Raw genomic sequence first — 20037 nt, 5'->3', positions numbered from 1 at the left:
GTGGTCTGTCTCTCTCCATCCCATCATCCTGCATTTGGTCTGTCTCTCTCCATCCCATCATCCTGCATGTGGTCTGTCTCTTTCCATCCTATCATCCTGCATGTGGTCTGTCTCTCTCCATTCCCATCATCCTGCATGTGGTCTGTCTCTCTCCATCCCATCATCCTGCATGTGTTCTATCTCTCTCCATCCCATCATTCTTCATGTGGTCTGTCTCTCTCCATCCCATCATCCTGCATGTGTTCTGTCTCTCTCCATCCCATCATTCTTCATGTGGTCTGTCTCTTTCCATCCCATCATCCTGCATGTGGTCTGTCTCTCTCCATCCCATCATTCTTCATGTGGTCTGTCTCTCTCCATCCCATCATCCTGCATGTGGTCTGTCTCTCTCCATCCCATCATTCTTCATGTGGTCTGTCTCTCTCCATCCCATCATCCTGCATGTGGTCTGTCTCTCTCCTTCCCATCATTCTTCATGTGGTCTGTCTCTCTCCATCCCATCATTCTTCATGTGGTCTGTCTCTCTCCATCCCATCATCCTGCATGTGGTCTGTCTCTCTCCATCCCATCATCCTGCATGTGGTCTGTCTCTCTCCATCCCATCATTCTTCATGTGGTCTGTCTCTCTCCATCCCATCATCCTGCATGTGGTCTGTCTCTCTCCATCCCATCATCCAGCATGTGGTCTGTCTCTCTCCATCCCATCATCCTGCAAGTTGTCTGTCTCTCTCCATCCCATCATCCTGCATGTGGTCTGTCTCTCTCCATCCCATCATCCTGCATGTGGTCTGTCTCTCTCCATCCCATCATCCTGCATGTGGTCTGTCTCTCTCCATCCCATCATCCTGCATGTGGTCTGTGTCTCTCTATCCCATCATTCTTCATGTGGTCAGTCTCTCTCCATCCCATCATCCTGCATGTGGTCTGTCTCTCTCCATCCCATCATCCTGCATGTGGTCTGTCTCTCTCCATCCCATCATCCTGCATGTGGTCTGTCTCTCTCCATCCCATCATCCTGCAAGTGGTCTGTCTCTCTCCATCCCATCATCCTGCATGTGGTCTGTCTCTCTCCATCCCATCATCCTGCATGTGGTCTGTATCTCTCCCCATCATCCTACATGTGGTCTGTCTCTCTCCATCCCATCATCCTGCATGTGGTCTGTCTCTCACCATCCCATCATCCTGCATTTGGTCTGTCTCTCTCCATCCCATCATCCTGCATGTAGTCTGTCTCTCTCCATTCCCATCATCCTGCATGTGGTCTGTCTCTCTCCATCCCATTATCCTGCATGTGGTCTGTCTCTCTCCATTCCCATCATCCTGCATGTGGTCTGTCTCTCTCCATCCCATTATCCTGCATGTGGTCTGTCTCTCTCCATCCCATCATCCTGCATGTGGTCTGTCTCTCTCCATATCATCATCCTGCATGTGGTCTGTCTCTTTCCATCCTATCATCCTGCATGTGGTCTGTCTCTCTCCATTCCCATCATCCTGCATGTGGTCTGTCTCTCTCCATCCCATCATCCTGCATGTGTTCTGTCTCTCTCCATCCCATCATTCTTCATGTGGTCTGTCTCTCTCCATCCCATCATCCTGCATGTGTTCTGTCTCTCTCCATCCCATCATTCTTCATGTGGTCTGTCTCTTTCCATCCCATCATCCTGCATGTGGTCTGTCTCTCTCCATCCCATCATTCTTCATGTGGTCTGTCTCTCTCCATCCCATCATCCTGCATGTGGTCTGTCTCTCTCCATCCCATCATTCTTCATGTGGTCTGTCTCTCTCCATCCCATCATTCTTCATGTGGTCTGTCTCTCTCCATCCCATCATCCTGCATGTGGTCTGTCTCTCTCCATCCCATCATCCTGCATGTGGTCTGTCTCTCTCCATCCCATCATTCTTCATGTGGTCTGTCTCTCTCCATCCCATCATCCTGCATGTGGTCTGTCTCTCTCGATCCCATCATTCTTCATGTGGTCTGTCTCTCTCCATCCCATCATCCTGCATGTGGTCTGTCTCTCTCCATCCCATCATTCTTCATGTGGTCTGTCTCTCTCCATCCCATCATTCTTCATGTGGTCTGTCTCTCTCCATCCCATCATCCTGCATGTGGTCTGTCTCTCTCCATCCCATCATCCTGCATGTGGTCTGTCTCTCCCCATCCCATCATTCTTCATGTGGTCTGTCTCTCTCCATCCCATCATCCTGCATGTGGTCTGTCTCTCTCCATCCCATCATCCTGCATGTGGTCTGTCTCCATCCCATCATCCTGCAAGTGGTCTGTCTCTCTCCATCCCATCATCCTGCATGTGGTCTGTCTCTCTCCATCCCATCATCCTGCATGTGGTCTATCTCTCTCCATCCCATCATCCTGCATGTGGTCTGTCTCTCTCCATCCCATCATCCTGCATGTGGTCTGTCTCTCTCCATCCCATCATTCTTCATGTGGTCTGTCTCTCTCCATCCCATCATCCTGCATGTGGTCTGTCTCTCTCCATCCCATCATCCTGCATGTGGTCTGTCTCTCTCCATCCCATCATCCTGCATGTGGTCTGTCTCTCTCCATCCCATCATCCTGCAATTGGTCTGTCTCTCTCCATCCCATCATCCTGCATGTGGTCTGTCTCTCTCCATCCCATCATCCTGCATGTGGTCTGCCTCTCTCCATCCCATCATACTGCATTTGGTCTGTCTCTCTCCATCCCATCATCCTGCATGTGGTCTGTCTCTCTCCATCCCATCATTCTTCATGTGGTCTGTCTCTCTCCATCCCATCATCCTGCATGTGGTCTGTCTCTCTCCATCTCATCATCCTGCATGTGGTCTGTCTCTCTCCATCCCATCATCCTGCAAGTGGTCAGTCTCTCTCCATCCCATCATCCTGCATGTGGTCTGTCTCTCTCCATCCCATCATCCTGCATGTGGTCTGTCTCTCTCCATCCCATCATCCTGCATGTGGTCTGTCTCTCTCCATCCCATCATCCTGCATGTGGTCTGTCTCTCTCTATCCCATCATTCTTCATGTGGTCTGTCTCTCTCCATCCCATCATCCTGCATGTGGTCTGTCTCTCTCCATCCCATCATCCTGCATGTGGTCTGTCTCTCTCCATCCCATCATCCTGCATGTGGTCTGTCTCTCTCCATCCCATCATCCTGCAAGTGGTCTGTCTCTCTCCATCCCATCATCCTGCATGTGGTCTGTCTCTCTCCATCCCATCATCCTGCATGTGGTCTGTCCCTCTCCATCCCATCATCCTGCATTTGGTCTGTCTCTCTCCATCCCATCATCCTGCATGTGGTCTGTCTCTCTCCATCCCATTATCCTGCATGTGGTCTGTCTATCTCCATCCCATCATCCTGCATTTGGTCTGTCTCTCTCCATCCCATCATCCTGCATGTGGTCTGTCTCTCTCCATCCCATCATCCTGCATGTGGTCTGTCTCTCTCCATCCCATCATTCTTCATGTGGTCTGTCTCTCTCCATTCCCATCATCCTGCAAGTGGTCTGTCTCTCTCCATCCCATCATCCTGCATGTGGTCTGTCTCTCTCCTACCCATCATCCTGCATTTGGTCTGTCTCTCTCCATCCCATCATCCTGCATGTGGTCTGTCTCTCTCCCCATCATCCTGCATGTGGTCTGTCCCTCTCCATCCCATCATCCTGCATTTGGTCTGTCTCTCTCCATCCCATCATCCTGCATGTGGTCTGTCTCTCTCCATCCCATTATCCTGCATGTGGTCTGTCTATCTCCATCCCATCATCCTGCATTTGGTCTGTCTCTCTCCATCCCATCATCCTGCATGTGGTCTGTCTCTCTCCCCATCATCCTACATTTGGTCGGTCTCTCTCCATCCCATCATCCTGCATGTGGTCTGTATTTCTCCCCATCATCCTACATGTGGTCTGTCTTTCTCCATCCTATCATCCTTCATGTGGTCTGTCTCTCTCCATCCCATCATCCTGCATTTGGTCTGTCTCTCGCCATCCCATCATCCTGCATGTAGTCTGTCTCTCTCCATTCCCATCATCCTGCATGTGGTCTGTCTCTCTCCATCCCATTATCCTGCATGTGGTCTGTCTCTCTCCATCCCATCATCCTGCATGTGATCTGTCTCTCTCCATCCCATCATCCTGTATTTGGCCTGTCTCTCTCCATCCCATCATCCTGCATGTAGTCTGTCTCTCTCCATTCCCATCATCCTGCATGTGGTCTGTCTCTCTCCATCCCATCATCCTGCATGTGGTCTGTCTCTCTCCAACCCATCATTCTTCATGTGGTCTGTCTCTCTAATCCCATCATCCTGCATGTGGTCTGTCTCTCTCCATCCCATCATTCTTCATGTGGTCTGTCTCTCTCCATCCCACCATCCTGCATGTGGTCTATCTCTCTCTATCCCATCATCCTGCATGTGGTCTGTACCTCCCCATCATCCTGCATGTGGTCTGTCTCTCTCCATTTCATCATCCTGCATGTGGTCTGTCTCTCTCCATCCCATCATCCTGCATGTGGTCTGTCTCTATCCATCCCATCATCCTGCATGTGTTCTGTCTCTCTCCATCCCATCATTCTTCATGTGGTCTGTCTCTCTCCATCCCATCATCCTGCATGTGTTCTGTCTCTCTCCATCCCATCATTCTTCATGTGGTCTGTCTCTCTCCATCCCATCATCCTGCATGTGGTCTGTCTCTCTCCATCCCATCATTCTTCATGTGGTCTGTCTCTCTCCATCCCATCATTCTTCATGTGGTCTGTCTCTCTCCATCCCATCATCCTGCATGTGGTCTGTCTCTCTCCATCCCATCATCCTGCATGTGGTCTGTCTCTCTCCATCCCATCATTCTTCATGTGGTCTGTCTCTCTCCATCCCATCATCCTGCATGTGGTCTGTCTCTCTCCATCCCATCATCCTGCATGTGGTGTGTCTCCATCCCATCATCCTGCAAGTGGTCTGTCTCTCTCCATCCCATCATCCTGCATGTGGTCTGTCTCTCTCCATCCCATCACCCTGCATGTGGTCTATCTCTCTCCATCCCATCATCCTGCATGTGGTCTGTCTCTCTCCATCCCATCATCCTGCATGTGGTCTGTCTCTCTCCATCCCATCATTCTTCATGTGGTCTGTCTCTCTCCATCCCATCATCCTGCATGTGGTCTGTCTCTCTCCATCCCATCATCCTGCATGTGGTCTGTCTCTCTCCATCCCATCATCCTGCATGTGGTCTGTCTCTCTCCATCCCATCATCCTGCAAGTGGTCTGTCTCTCTCCATCCCATCATCCTGCATGTGGTCTGTCTCTCTCCATCCCATCATCCTGCATGTGGTCTGTCTCTCTCCATCCCATCATACTGCATTTGGTCTGTCTCTCTCCATCCCATCATCCTGCATGTGGTCTGTCTCTCTCCATCCCATCATTCTACATGTGGTCTGTCCCTCTCCATCCCATCATTCTTCAAGTGGTCTGTCTCTCTCCATCCCATCATCCTGCATGTGGTCTGTCTCTCTCCATCCCATCATTCTTCATGTCGTCATCTCTTTCCATTCAATCATCCTGCATGTGGTCTGTCTCTCTCCATCCCATCATCCTGCATTTGGTCTGTCTCTCTCCATCCCATCATCCTGCATGTGGTCTGTCTCTTTCCATCCTATCATCCTGCATGTGGTCTGTCTCTCTCCATTCCCATCATCCTGCATGTGGTCTGTCTCTCTCCATCCCATCATCCTGCATGTGTTCTATCTCTCTCCATCCCATCATTCTTCATGTGGTCTGTCTCTCTCCATCCCATCATCCTGCATGTGTTCTGTCTCTCTCCATCCCATCATTCTTCATGTGGTCTGTCTCTTTCCATCCCATCATCCTGCATGTGGTCTGTCTCTCTCCATCCCATCATTCTTCATGTGGTCTGTCTCTCTCCATCCCATCATCCTGCATGTGGTCTGTCTCTCTCCATCCCATCATTCTTCATGTGGTCTGTCTCTCTCCATCCCATCATCCTGCATGTGGTCTGTCTCTCTCCTTCCCATCATTCTTCATGTGGTCTGTCTCTCTCCATCCCATCATTCTTCATGTGGTCTGTCTCTCTCCATCCCATCATCCTGCATGTGGTCTGTCTCTCTCCATCCCATCATCCTGCATTTGGTCTGTCTCTCTCCATCCCATCATTCTTCATGTGGTCTGTCTCTCTCCATCCCATCATCCTGCATGTGGTCTGTCTCTCTCCATCCCATCATCCAGCATGTGGTCTGTCTCTCTCCATCCCATCATCCTGCAAGTGGTCTGTCTCTCTCCATCCCATCATCCTGCATGTGGTCTGTCTCTCTCCATCCCATCATCCTGCATGTGGTCTGTCTCTCTCCATCCCATCATCCTGCATGTGGTCTGTCTCTCTCCATCCCATCATCCTGCATGTGGTCTGTGTCTCTCTGTCCCATCATTCTTCATGTGGTCAGTCTCTCTCCATCCCATCATCCTGCATGTGGTCTGTCTCTCTCCATCCCATCATCCTGCATGTGGTCTGTCTCTCTCCATCCCATCATCCTGCATGTGGTCTGTCTCTCTCCATCCCATCATCCTGCAAGTGGTCTGTCTCTCTCCATCCCATCATCCTGCATGTGGTCTGTCTCTCTCCATCCCATCATCCTGCATGTGGTCTGTCCCTCTCCATCCCATCATCCTGCATTTGGTCTGTCTCTCTCCATCCCATCATCCTGCATGTGGTCTGTCTCTCTCCATCCCATTATCCTGCATGTGGTCTGTCTATCTCCATCCCATCATCCTGCATTTGGTCTGTCTCTCTCCATCCCATCATCCTGCATGTGGTCTGTCTCTCTCCCCATCATCCTACATGTGGTCTGTCTCTCTCCATCCCATCATCCTGCATGTGGTCTGTATCTCTCCCCATCATCCTACATGTGGTCTGTCTCTCTCCATCCCATCATCCTGCATGTGGTCTGTCTCTCACCATCCCATCATCCTGCATTTGGTCTGTCTCTCTCCATCCCATCATCCTGCATGTAGTCTGTCTCTCTCCATTCCCATCATCCTGCATGTGGTCTGTCTCTCTCCATCCCATTATCCTGCATGTGGTCTGTCTCTCTCCATTCCCATCATCCTGCATGTGGTCTGTCTCTCTCCATCCCATTATCCTGCATGTGGTCTGTCTCTCTCCATCCCATCATCCTGCATGTGGTCTGTCTCTCTCCATATCATCATCCTGCATGTGGTCTGTCTCTTTCCATCCTATCATCCTGCATGTGGTCTGTCTCTCTCCATTCCCATCATCCTGCATGTGGTCTGTCTCTCTCCATCCCATCATCCTGCATGTGTTCTGTCTCTCTCCATCCCATCATTCTTCATGTGGTCTGTCTCTCTCCATCCCATCATCCTGCATGTGTTCTGTCTCTCTCCATCCCATCATTCTTCATGTGGTCTGTCTCTTTCCATCCCATCATCCTGCATGTGGTCTGTCTCTCTCCATCCCATCATTCTTCATGTGGTCTGTCTCTCTCCATCCCATCATCCTGCATGTGGTCTGTCTCTCTCCATCCCATCATTCTTCATGTGGTCTGTCTCTCTCCATCCCATCATTCTTCATGTGGTCTGTCTCTCTCCATCCCATCATCCTGCATGTGGTCTGTCTCTCTCCATCCCATCATCCTGCATGTGGTCTGTCTCTCTCCATCCCATCATTCTTCATGTGGTCTGTCTCTCTCCATCCCATCATCCTGCATGTGGTCTGTCTCTCTCGATCCCATCATTCTTCATGTGGTCTGTCTCTCTCCATCCCATCATCCTGCATGTGGTCTGTCTCTCTCCATCCCATCATTCTTCATGTGGTCTGTCTCTCTCCATCCCATCATTCTTCATGTGGTCTGTCTCTCTCCATCCCATCATCCTGCATGTGGTCTGTCTCTCTCCATCCCATCATCCTGCATGTGGTCTGTCTCTCCCCATCCCATCATTCTTCATGTGGTCTGTCTCTCTCCATCCCATCATCCTGCATGTGGTCTGTCTCTCTCCATCCCATCATCCTGCATGTGGTCTGTCTCCATCCCATCATCCTGCAAGTGGTCTGTCTCTCTCCATCCCATCATCCTGCATGTGGTCTGTCTCTCTCCATCCCATCATCCTGCATGTGGTCTATCTCTCTCCATCCCATCATCCTGCATGTGGTCTGTCTCTCTCCATCCCATCATCCTGCATGTGGTCTGTCTCTCTCCATCCCATCATTCTTCATGTGGTCTGTCTCTCTCCATCCCATCATCCTGCATGTGGTCTGTCTCTCTCCATCCCATCATCCTGCATGTGGTCTGTCTCTCTCCATCCCATCATCCTGCATGTGGTCTGTCTCTCTCCATCCCATCATCCTGCATGTGGTCTGTCTCTCTCCATCCCATCATCCTGCATGTGGTCTGTCTCTCTCCATCCCATCATTCTTCATGTCATCATCTCTTTCCATCCCATCATCCTGCATGTGGTCTGTCTCTCTCCATCCCATCATCCTGCATTTGGTCTGTCTCTCTCCATACCATCATCCTGCATGTGGTCTGTCTCTTTCCATCCTATCATCCTGCATGTGGTCTGTCTCTCTCCATTCCCATCATCCTGCATGTGGTCTGTCTCTCTCCATCCCATCATCCTGCATGTGTTCTGTCTCTCTCCATCCCATCATTCTTCATGTGGTCTGTCTCTCTCCATCCCATCATCCTGCATGTGTTCTGTCTCTCTCCATCCCATCATTCTTCATGTGGTCTGTCTCTTTCCATCCCATCATCCTGCATGTGGTCTGTCTCTCTCCATCCCATCATTCTTCATGTGGTCTGTCTCTCTCCATCCCATCATCCTGCATGTGGTCTGTCTCTCTCCATCCCATCATTCTTCATGTGGTCTGTCTCTCTCCATCCCATCATCCTGCATGTGGTCTGTCTCTCTCCATCCCATCATTCTTCATGTGGTCTGTCTCTCTCCATCCCATCATTCTTCATGTGGTCTGTCTCTCTCATTCCCATCATCCTGCATGTGGTCTGTCTCTCTCCATCCCATCATCCTGCATGTGGTCTGTCTCTCTCCATCCCATCATTCTTCATGTGGTCTGTCTCTCTCCATCCCATCATCCTGCATGTGGTCTGTCTCTCTCGATCCCATCATTCTTCATGTGGTCTGTCTCTCTCCATCCCATCATCCTGCATGTGGTCTGTCTCTCTCCATCCCATCATTCTTCATGTGGTCTGTCTCTCTCCATCCCATCATTCTTCATGTGGTCTGTCTCTCTCCATCCCATCATCCTGCATGTGGTCTGTCTCTCTCCATCCCATCATCCTGCATGTGGTCGGTCTCTCTCCATCCCATCATTCTTCATGTGGTCTGTCTCTCTCCATCCCATCATCCTGCATGTGGTCTGTCTCTCTCCATCCCATCATCCTGCATGTGGTCTGTCTCCATCCCATCATCCTGCAAGTGGTCTGTCTCTCTCCATCCCATCATCCTGCATGTGGTCTGTCTCTCTCCATCCCATCACCCTGCATGTGGTCTATCTCTCTCCATCCCATCATCCTGCATGTGGTCTGTCTCTCTCCATCCCATCATCCTGCATGTGGTCTGTCTCTCTCCATCCCATTATTCTTCATGTGGTCTGTCTCTCTCCATCCCATCATCCTGCATGTGGTCTGTCTCTCTCCATCCCATCATCCTGCATGTAGTCTGTCTCTCTCCATCCCATCATCCTGCATGTGGTCTGTCTCTCTCCATCCCATCATCCTGCAAGTGGTCTGTCTCTCTCCATCCCATCATCCTGCATGTGGTCTGTCTCTCTCCATCCCATCATCCTGCATGTGGTCTGTCTCTCTCCATCCCATCATACTGCATTTGGTCTGTCTCTCTCCATCCCATCATCCTGCATGTGGTCTGTCTCTCTCCATCCCATCATTCTACATGTGGTCTGTCCCTCTCCATCCCATCATTCTTCAAGTGGTCTGTCTCTCTCCATCCCATCATCCTGCATGTGGTCTGTCTCTCTCCATCCCATCATTCTTCATGTCGTCATCTCTTTCCATTCAATCATCCTGCATGTGGTCTGTCTCTCTCCATCCCATCATCCTGCATTTGGTCTGTCTCTCTCCATCCCATCATCCTGCATGTGGTCTGTCTCTTTCCATCCTATCATCCTGCATGTGGTCTGTCTCTCTCCATTCCCATCATCCTGCATGTGGTCTGTCTCTCTCCATCCCATCATCCTGCATGTGTTCTATCTCTCTCCATCCCATCATTCTTCATGTGGTCTGTCTCTCTCCATCCCATCATCCTGCATGTGTTCTGTCTCTCTCCATCCCATCATTCTTCATGTGGTCTGTCTCTTTCCATCCCATCATCCTGCATGTGGTCTGTCTCTCTCCATCCCATCATTCTTCATGTGGTCTGTCTCTCTCCATCCCATCATCCTGCATGTGGTCTGTCTCTCTCCATCCCATCATTCTTCATGTGGTCTGTCTCTCTCCATCCCATCATCCTGCATGTGGTCTGTCTCTCTCCTTCCCATCATTCTTCATGTGGTCTGTCTCTCTCCATCCCATCATTCTTCATGTGGTCTGTCTCTCTCCATCCCATCATCCTGCATGTGGTCTGTCTCTCTCCATCCCATCATCCTGCATGTGGTCTGTCTCTCTCCATCCCATCATTCTTCATGTGGTCTGTCTCTCTCCATCCCATCATCCTGCATGTGGTCTGTCTCTCTCCATCCCATCATCCAGCATGTGGTCTGTCTCTCTCCATCCCATCATCCTGCAAGTTGTCTGTCTCTCTCCATCCCATCATCCTGCATGTGGTCTGTCTCTCTCCATCCCATCATCCTGCATGTGGTCTGTCTCTCTCCATCCCATCATCCTGCATGTGGTCTGTCTCTCTCCATCCCATCATCCTGCATGTGGTCTGTGTCTCTCTATCCCATCATTCTTCATGTGGTCAGTCTCTCTCCATCCCATCATCCTGCATGTGGTCTGTCTCTCTCCATCCCATCATCCTGCATGTGGTCTGTCTCTCTCCATCCCATCATCCTGCATGTGGTCTGTCTCTCTCCATCCCATCATCCTGCAAGTGGTCTGTCTCTCTCCATCCCATCATCCTGCATGTGGTCTGTCTCTCTCCATCCCATCATCCTGCATGTGGTCTGTCCCTCTCCATCCCATCATCCTGCATTTGGTCTGTCTCTCTCCATCCCATCATCCTGCATGTGGTCTGTCTCTCTCCATCCCATTATCCTGCATGTGGTCTGTCTATCTCCATCCCATCATCCTGCATTTGGTCTGTCTCTCTCCATCCCATCATCCTGCATGTGGTCTGTCTCTCTCCCCATCATCCTACATGTGGTCTGTCTCTCTCCATCCCATCATCCTGCATGTGGTCTGTATCTCTCCCCATCATCCTACATGTGGTCTGTCTCTCTCCATTCCATCATCCTGCATGTGGTCTGTCTCTCACCATCCCATCATCCTGCATTTGGTCTGTCTCTCTCCATCCCATCATCCTGCATGTAGTCTGTCTCTCTCCATTCCCATCATCCTGCATGTGGTCTGTCTCTCTCCATCCCATTATCCTGCATGTGGTCTGTCTCTCTCCATTCCCATCATCCTGCATGTGGTCTGTCTCTCTCCATCCCATTATCCTGCATGTGGTCTGTCTCTCTCCATCCCATCATCCTGCATGTGGTCTGTCTCTCTCCATATCATCATCCTGCATGTGGTCTGTCTCTTTCCATCCTATCATCCTGCATGTGGTCTGTCTCTCTCCATTCCCATCATCCTGCATGTGGTCTGTCTCTCTCCATCCCATCATCCTGCATGTGTTCTGTCTCTCTCCATCCCATCATTCTTCATGTGGTCTGTCTCTCTCCATCCCATCATCCTGCATGTGTTCTGTCTCTCTCCATCCCATCATTCTTCATGTGGTCTGTCTCTTTCCATCCCATCATCCTGCATGTGGTCTGTCTCTCTCCATCCCATCATTCTTCATGTGGTCTGTCTCTCTCCATCCCATCATCCTGCATGTGGTCTGTCTCTCTCCATCCCATCATTCTTCATGTGGTCTGTCTCTCTCCATCCCATCATTCTTCATGTGGTCTGTCTCTCTCCATCCCATCATCCTGCATGTGGTCTGTCTCTCTCCATCCCATCATCCTGCATGTGGTCTGTCTCTCTCCATCCCATCATTCTTCATGTGGTCTGTCTCTCTCCATCCCATCATCCTGCATGTGGTCTGTCTCTCTCGATCCCATCATTCTTCATGTGGTCTGTCTCTCTCCATCCCATCATCCTGCATGTGGTCTGTCTCTCTCCATCCCATCATTCTTCATGTGGTCTGTCTCTCTCCATCCCATCATTCTTCATGTGGTCTGTCTCTCTCCATCCCATCATCCTGCATGTGGTCTGTCTCTCTCCATCCCATCATCCTGCATGTGGTCTGTCTCTCCCCATCCCATCATTCTTCATGTGGTCTGTCTCTCTCCATCCCATCATCCTGCATGTGGTCTGTCTCTCTCCATCCCATCATCCTGCATGTGGTCTGTCTCCATCCCATCATCCTGCAAGTGGTCTGTCTCTCTCCATCCCATCATCCTGCATGTGGTCTGTCTCTCTCCATCCCATCATCCTGCATGTGGTCTATCTCTCTCCATCCCATCATCCTGCATGTGGTCTGTCTCTCTCCATCCCATCATCCTGCATGTGGTCTGTCTCTCTCCATCCCATCATTCTTCATGTGGTCTGTCTCTCTCCATCCCATCATCCTGCATGTGGTCTGTCTCTCTCCATCCCATCATCCTGCATGTGGTCTGTCTCTCTCCATCCCATCATCCTGCATGTGGTCTGTCTCTCTCCATCCCATCATCCTGCAATTGGTCTGTCTCTCTCCATCCCATCATCCTGCATGTGGTCTGTCTCTCTCCATCCCATCATCCTGCATGTGGTCTGCCTCTCTCCATCCCATCATACTGCATTTGGTCTGTCTCTCTCCATCCCATCATCCTGCATGTGGTCTGTCTCTCTCCATCCCATCATTCTTCATGTGGTCTGTCTCTCTCCATCCCATCATCCTGCATGTGGTCTGTCTCTCTCCATCTCATCATCCTGCATGTGGTCTGTCTCTCTCCATCCCATCATCCTGCAAGTGGTCAGTCTCTCTCCATCCCATCATCCTGCATGTGGTCTGTCTCTCTCCATCCCATCATCCTGCATGTGGTCTGTCTCTCTCCATCCCATCATCCTGCATGTGGTCTGTCTCTCTCCATCCCATCATCCTGCATGTGGTCTGTCTCTCTCTATCCCATCATTCTTCATGTGGTCTGTCTCTCTCCATCCCATCATCCTGCATGTGGTCTGTCTCTCTCCATCCCATCATCCTGCATGTGGTCTGTCTCTCTCCATCCCATCATCCTGCATGTGGTCTGTCTCTCTCCATCCCATCATCCTGCAAGTGGTCTGTCTCTCTCCATCCCATCATCCTGCATGTGGTCTGTCTCTCTCCATCCCATCATCCTGCATGTGGTCTGTCCCTCTCCATCCCATCATCCTGCATTTGGTCTGTCTCTCTCCATCCCATCATCCTGCATGTGGTCTGTCTCTCTCCATCCCATTATCCTGCATGTGGTCTGTCTATCTCCATCCCATCATCCTGCATTTGGTCTGTCTCTCTCCATCCCATCATCCTGCATGTGGTCTGTCTCTCTCCATCCCATCATCCTGCATGTGGTCTGTCTCTCTCCATCCCATCATTCTTCATGTGGTCTGTCTCTCTCCATTCCCATCATCCTGCAAGTGGTCTGTCTCTCTCCATCCCATCATCCTGCATGTGGTCTGTCTCTCTCCTACCCATCATCCTGCATTTGGTCTGTCTCTCTCCATCCCATCATCCTGCATGTGGTCTGTCTCTCTCCCCATCATCCTGCATGTGGTCTGTCCCTCTCCATCCCATCATCCTGCATTTGGTCTGTCTCTCTCCATCCCATCATCCTGCATGTGGTCTGTCTCTCTCCATCCCATTATCCTGCATGTGGTCTGTCTATCTCCATCCCATCATCCTGCATTTGGTCTGTCTCTCTCCATCCCATCATCCTGCATGTGGTCTGTCTCTCTCCCCATCATCCTACATTTGGTCGGTCTCTCTCCATCCCATCATCCTGCATGTGGTCTGTATTTCTCCCCATCATCCTACATGTGGTCTGTCTTTCTCCATCCCATCATCCTTCATGTGGTCTGTCTCTCTCCATCCCATCATCCTGCATTTGGTCTGTCTCTCGCCATCCCATCATCCTGCATGTAGTCTGTCTCTCTCCATTCCCATCATCCTGCATGTGGTCTGTCTCTCTCCATCCCATTATCCTGCATGTGGTCTGTCTCTCTCCATCCCATCATCCTGCATGTGATCTGTCTCTCTCCATCCCATCATCCTGTATTTGGCCTGTCTCTCTCCATCCCATCATCCTGCATGTAGTCTGTCTCTCTCCATTCCCATCATCCTGCATGTGGTCTGTCTCTCTCCATCCCATCATCCTGCATGTGGTCTGTCTCTCTCCAACCCATCATTCTTCATGTGGTCTGTCTCTCTAATCCCATCATCCTGCATGTGGTCTGTCTCTCTCCATCCCATCATTCTTCATGTGGTCTGTCTCTCTCCATCCCACCATCCTGCATGTGGTCTATCTCTCTCCAACCCATCATCCTGCATGTGGTCTGTACCTCCCCATCATCCTGCAAGTGGTCTGTCTCTCTCCATCCCATCATCCTGCATGTGGTCTGTCTCTCTCCATCCCATCATCCTGCATGTGGTCTGTCCCTCTCCATCCCATCATCCTGCATTTGGTCTATCTCTCTCCATCCCATCATCCTGCATGTGGTCTGTCTCTCTCCATCCCATCATCCTGCATGTGTTCTGTCTCTCTCCATCCCATCATTCTTCATGTGGTCTGTCTCTCTCCATCCCATCATCCTGCATGTGTTCTGTCTCTCTCCATCCCATCATTCTTCATGTGGTCTGTCTCTTTCCATCCCATCATCCTGCATGTGGTCTGTCTCTCTCCATCCCATCAATCTTCATGTGGTCTGTCTCTCTCCATCCCATCATCCTGCATGTGGTCTGTCTCTCTCCATCCCATCATTCTTCATGTGGTCTGTCTCTCTCCATCCCATCATCCTGCATGTGGTCTGTCTCTCTCCATCCCATCATTCTTCATGTGGTCTGTCTCTCTCCATCCCATCATTCTTCATGTGGTCTGTCTCTCTCCATCCCATCATCCTGCATGTGGTCTGTCTCTCTCCATCCCATCAACCTGCATGTGGTCTATCTCTCTCCATCCCATCATTCTTCATGTGGTCTGTCTCTCTCCATCCCATCATCCTGCATGTGGTCTGTCTCTCTCCATCCCATCATCCTGCATGTGGTCTGTCTCTCTCCATCCCATCATCCTGCAAGTGTTCTGTCTCTCTCCATCCCATCATCCTGCATGTGGTCTGTCTCTCTCCATCCCATCATCCTGCATGTGGTCTGTCTCTCTCCATCCCATCATCCTGCATGTGGTCTGTCTCTCTCCATCCCATCATCCCGCATGTGGTCTGTCTCTCTCCATCCCATCATTCTTCATGTGGTCTGTCTCTCTCCATCCCATCATCCTGCATGTGGTCTGTCTCTCTCCATCCCATCATCCTGCATGTGGTCTGTCTCTCTCCATCCCATCATCCTGCATGTGGTCTGTCTCTCTCCATCCCATCATCCTGCAAGTGGTCTGTCTCTCTCCATCCCATCATCCTGCATGTGGTCTGTCTCTCTCCATCCCATCATCCTGCATGTGGTCTGTCCCTCTCCATCCCATCATCCTGCATTTGGTCTGTCTCTCTCCATCCCATCATCCTGCATGTGGTCTGTCTCTCTCCATCCCATTATCCTGCATGTGGTCTGTCTATCTCCATCCCATCATCCTGCATTTGGTCTGTCTCTCTCCATCCCATCATCCTGCATGTGGTCTGTCTCTCTCCATCCCATCATCCTGCATGTGGTCTGTCTCTCTCCATCCCATCATCCTGCATGTGGTCTGTCTCTCTCCATTCCCATCATCCTGCAAGTGGTCTGTCTCTCTCCATCCCATCATCCTGCATGTGGTCTGTCTCTCTCCTACCCATCATCCTGCATTTGGTCTGTCTCTCTCCATCCCATCATCCTGCATGTGGTCTGTCTCTCTCCCCATCATCCTGCATGTGGTCTGTCCCTCTCCATCCCATCATCCTGCATTTGGTCTGTCTCTCTCCATCCCATCATCCTGCATGTGGTCTGTCTCTCTCCATCCCATTATCCTGCATGTGGTCTGTCTATCTCCATCCCATCATCCTGTATTTGGTCTGTCTCTCTCCATCCCATCATCCTGCATGTGGTCTGTCTCTCTCCCCATCATCCTACATGTGGTCTGTCTCTCTCCATCCCATCATCCTGCATGTGGTCTGTCTCTCTCCCCATCATCCTACATGTGGTCTGTCTCTCTCCATCCCATCATCCTGCATGTTGTCTGTCTCTCTCCATCCCATCATCCTGCATTTGTTCTGTCTCTCTCCATCCCATCATCCTGCATGTAGTCTGTCTCTCTCCATTCCCATCATCCTGCATGTGGTCTGTCTCTCTCCATCCCATCATCCTGCATGTGGTCTGTCTCTCTCCATCCCATCATCCTGCATGTGGTCTGTCTCTCTCCATCCCATCATCCTGTATTTGGCCTGTCTCTCTCCATCCCATCATCCTGCATGTAGTCTGTCTCTCTCCATTCCCATCATCCTGCATGTGGTCTGTCTCTCTCCATCCCATCATCCTGCATGTGGTCTGTCTCTCTCCAGCCTATCATTCTTCATGTGGTCTGTCTCTCTAATCCCATCATCCTGCATGTGGTCTGTCTCTCTCCATCCCATCATTCTTCATGTGGTCTGTCTCTCTCCATCCCACCATCCTGCATGTGGTCTATCTCTCTCCATCCCATCATCCTGCATGTGGTCTGTCTCTCTCCATTCCATCATCCTGCATGTAGTCTGTCTCTCTCCATCCCATCATCCTGCATGTGGTCTGTCTCTCTCCATCCCATCATCTGCATGTGGTCTGTCTCTCTCCATCCCATCATTCTTCATGTGGTCTGTCTCGGGGCTCTTAAACGTTGCTATCATATATGCTTCCACCACCTGCCCTGGTGATTCATCCCAGGCACCCACTGCTATCTTTGTTTAAAAAAAAATTGCCTTCCATATCGTGCTTAAACTTTCTCCCTGTCACCCTAAACTTGTGCCCCCTAATATGTGACCTTACCACCCTGATGAAAGACTCTTTCTACTTTGTCTCTGCCTATCAGAATTTGATATAATTCTATCATCCCCCCTCAGCCTCTGATGCTGCAGTGAAAACCATCCAAGTGTGTCCTTACAGGCAATATTCTCTAATCCATGCAACGTCCTGGCGAACCTCTCCTGCAGCATCTCTGAAGCCTCCACATTTTTCATAAAATGCGATAACCAGAACTGCACCATTCAAAAATGTGGCCTCTCAATCTTTTCTACAACGAGGGCATGACTTGCCAACTTTTACACTCAATACTTCATATGATAAGCCTGCTGTATGCACTGTTTACCACCCTAAATACTTGTGTTGACATTTTGATGTAGCTATGAGTACACCCCAAAACTCCTCTGAACATTAGTGCTCCTGCGGGTCTTGCTGTTTACATTATGTTTTTAACCACGTTTAATTAACCTCCACCCTCTATTTCACTTTTGTACGCCACGGCTGAGTCTGCGCCCACCAATCCTGCAGGCACTGTATTCCAAACCCTCACCACCTGAAAAAATTGACTTGATAATGATAATGCTCAACCCTTTCCTATCTTTTGCCAATCATGTTCAATCTCTCTGAAACATCAGGGCATTGCCTCCATTCCATTACTGACCTCTTCTTCCAGTAAGATAGTTTATTAGTATTTCCAAAAAAAATGAATGTGACTTTCCAGATCAAACTATGTAGCACTCTAACTAGGGTACAAAGCTGATACTCCAGTTGCAAACATTTTATCTGTAAAAAGCATTAGACTAGTTCATGAACCTTAAACTGGTTTTGAATTCAATGTCCCAAGTCAGTCAGTGATGGAGTGGCAGAATGGACAAGAGGCTGAAATGGCCCCATTATGCTCTTGTCTGTACCAAGAGGGGTTGCTGCTGTCTCTTGGTTGTGTGGGTTTTCCAGGATTCTCTGGTTTCCTCCCACATCCCATTAATATACTGTCTGGTTGTTGTAAATGGCCTCCATTGTGGTGTAAGAATCAGAATGGAGTTGATGGACATCTGAGATAGCGGAGATTGGAGGGAAATTGAATTGAATTGTTTATTGCAGTGTGCTGAGATACAGCGAAAAACGCTGATTCTCCTGCTATCCTGGCAAGTCGGCCTCTGCAGAGTAAGACAGGGGGTGCAAGAATAAAATCAAAAGTCCAGGGCATAGTGTCACATAAAAGTGTAGTATTCTGTTAGAGAATTTATTAGAATCCGAATTTATTGTCTTAAAACTGTCGTGAAATTAGTTGTTTTGGGGCAGCATTACAGGTGCAAATATTGCTGTGAATTGCATTTTAGAAAATAAATTGGTGCAAAAGTAGAGAAAGTCGTGTCTGTGGCATTGTCCATTCAGAAATCTGATGTCTGATGGCAGAGGGGGAAACAAGTTGTTTTTGGACCATTGGGTATTTGTCTGCAGGCTCCTGTACCTCGTTCCTGCTTGTAGCAGTGAGAAGAGGGTATGGCCCAGGTGGTGAGGGTCCTTGAGGTTGGAGGCACCACCTCTTGTAGACATGCTTTATGGAGTGAAGACTGATGCCCATGATGGCACTGGCCAAGTTCACAACTGTAGCCTTTCTCTGCCCTGTGCAATTAAACATTTAAATGAAGAGAAAATAGAAATTAATCAGACAGAGTAATCTGTCTTTTACTCATGGAAGTTAGATTAAAGAGTCTGATAAAATCAGGAACGAACCTGTTCTTTTCAAACAAGTGCATCTTCAGCTTGATGGAAGGGAAGAGAGGAGAGTGTGACCAGGATGGGATCGTCCTTCAGCAGGAACTCCTTTATGCAGCAAAGGTCTACTGGTAGTCGGAGCGGACAGAGGAGAGATTGGTTTATTTGATAGTCTGAGCTGTGTTCACAGCGGCAGTTTCTTGTGGTCTTGGGAGAATGGGCTTGATGGGATTATTCTGAGAGCCAGCAGACACTTGATGAACCAGATGAGCTGGTATGTTTGCTGTCTTGAGACAAAATGTCACTCAGTAAAATTTCCTCTGGTGAAAGTTTCCAGAAACATCTGACTGAATAGAAAGTAATCCAGTTGAAGATTGCTGCAAAAGATATATTTTTTGTGTCACTGTGTACAAGCTCATTTAGAAATGTTTTTATGTTCCTATAAATTGAAAAGGATTGTCATAATTGTGGTGACAAAAAGCCTAATTACATCCATTTAATTTTTGATTCTTTTCTTTCAAAGCAACAATTCCTACTTCATTTGAAGGTCTCTTTGGGAAGATAAGTTATCGTATCAAAGCTACAATAGAAACTACACGATTCTCTAAAGATTATAAAGCTGAGAAGACGTTTTACATTCTTAACCTGCTCAATCTGAATGAGATCAATGATATTGAGGTAAATTGACTATCAGTTATGTGGTCATGTCAATTGCATTTAATTTATACTGTGATAAATCAAAATAATTTTTATTCCTGCAACTATTATTGCATACAGTGCAAGGCTTTAGCATGAACTGTCAATAAATGTTATAGATGTGACCATTGATGATTATTTTTAAATTAAATGACAAGAAACAAAGCCTTAAAATGATTTTAAAAAGCATTATTTTCATTTGTTAATTGCTAGAGTGTCGATTAATCTTAACTAGAAATAGCTGGATTAAAAATAGATATGGAATTTAATTTTTTCCAAAGTCATCTGTATTTTTATGCTCTCCTTCCTAAATTTTAAAATTTAGAC

General features: G+C 49.1%; 1 protein-coding gene across 1 annotated transcript in view; it reads left to right on the top strand.

The window, feature by feature from the left end:
* arrdc1b (arrestin domain containing 1b) overlaps nucleotides 1–20037 on the top strand; it is a 148835-nt gene that overhangs the window by 88187 nt on the left and 40611 nt on the right. The window contains exon 4 of the mRNA XM_069936058.1: nucleotides 19538–19692. Within this exon, the coding sequence (XP_069792159.1) occupies nucleotides 19538–19692 (155 nt within the window). The remainder of the gene's footprint in view (nucleotides 1–19537; nucleotides 19693–20037) is intronic.

Source organism: Narcine bancroftii, chromosome 1 (genome assembly GCF_036971445.1).
Source record: "Narcine bancroftii isolate sNarBan1 chromosome 1, sNarBan1.hap1, whole genome shotgun sequence".
In the NCBI taxonomy this organism is placed as follows: Eukaryota; Metazoa; Chordata; class Chondrichthyes; order Torpediniformes; family Narcinidae; genus Narcine; species Narcine bancroftii.
Note: the sequence above shows the minus strand (reverse complement) of the source record. Positions and strands in the feature narration are given on the sequence as shown.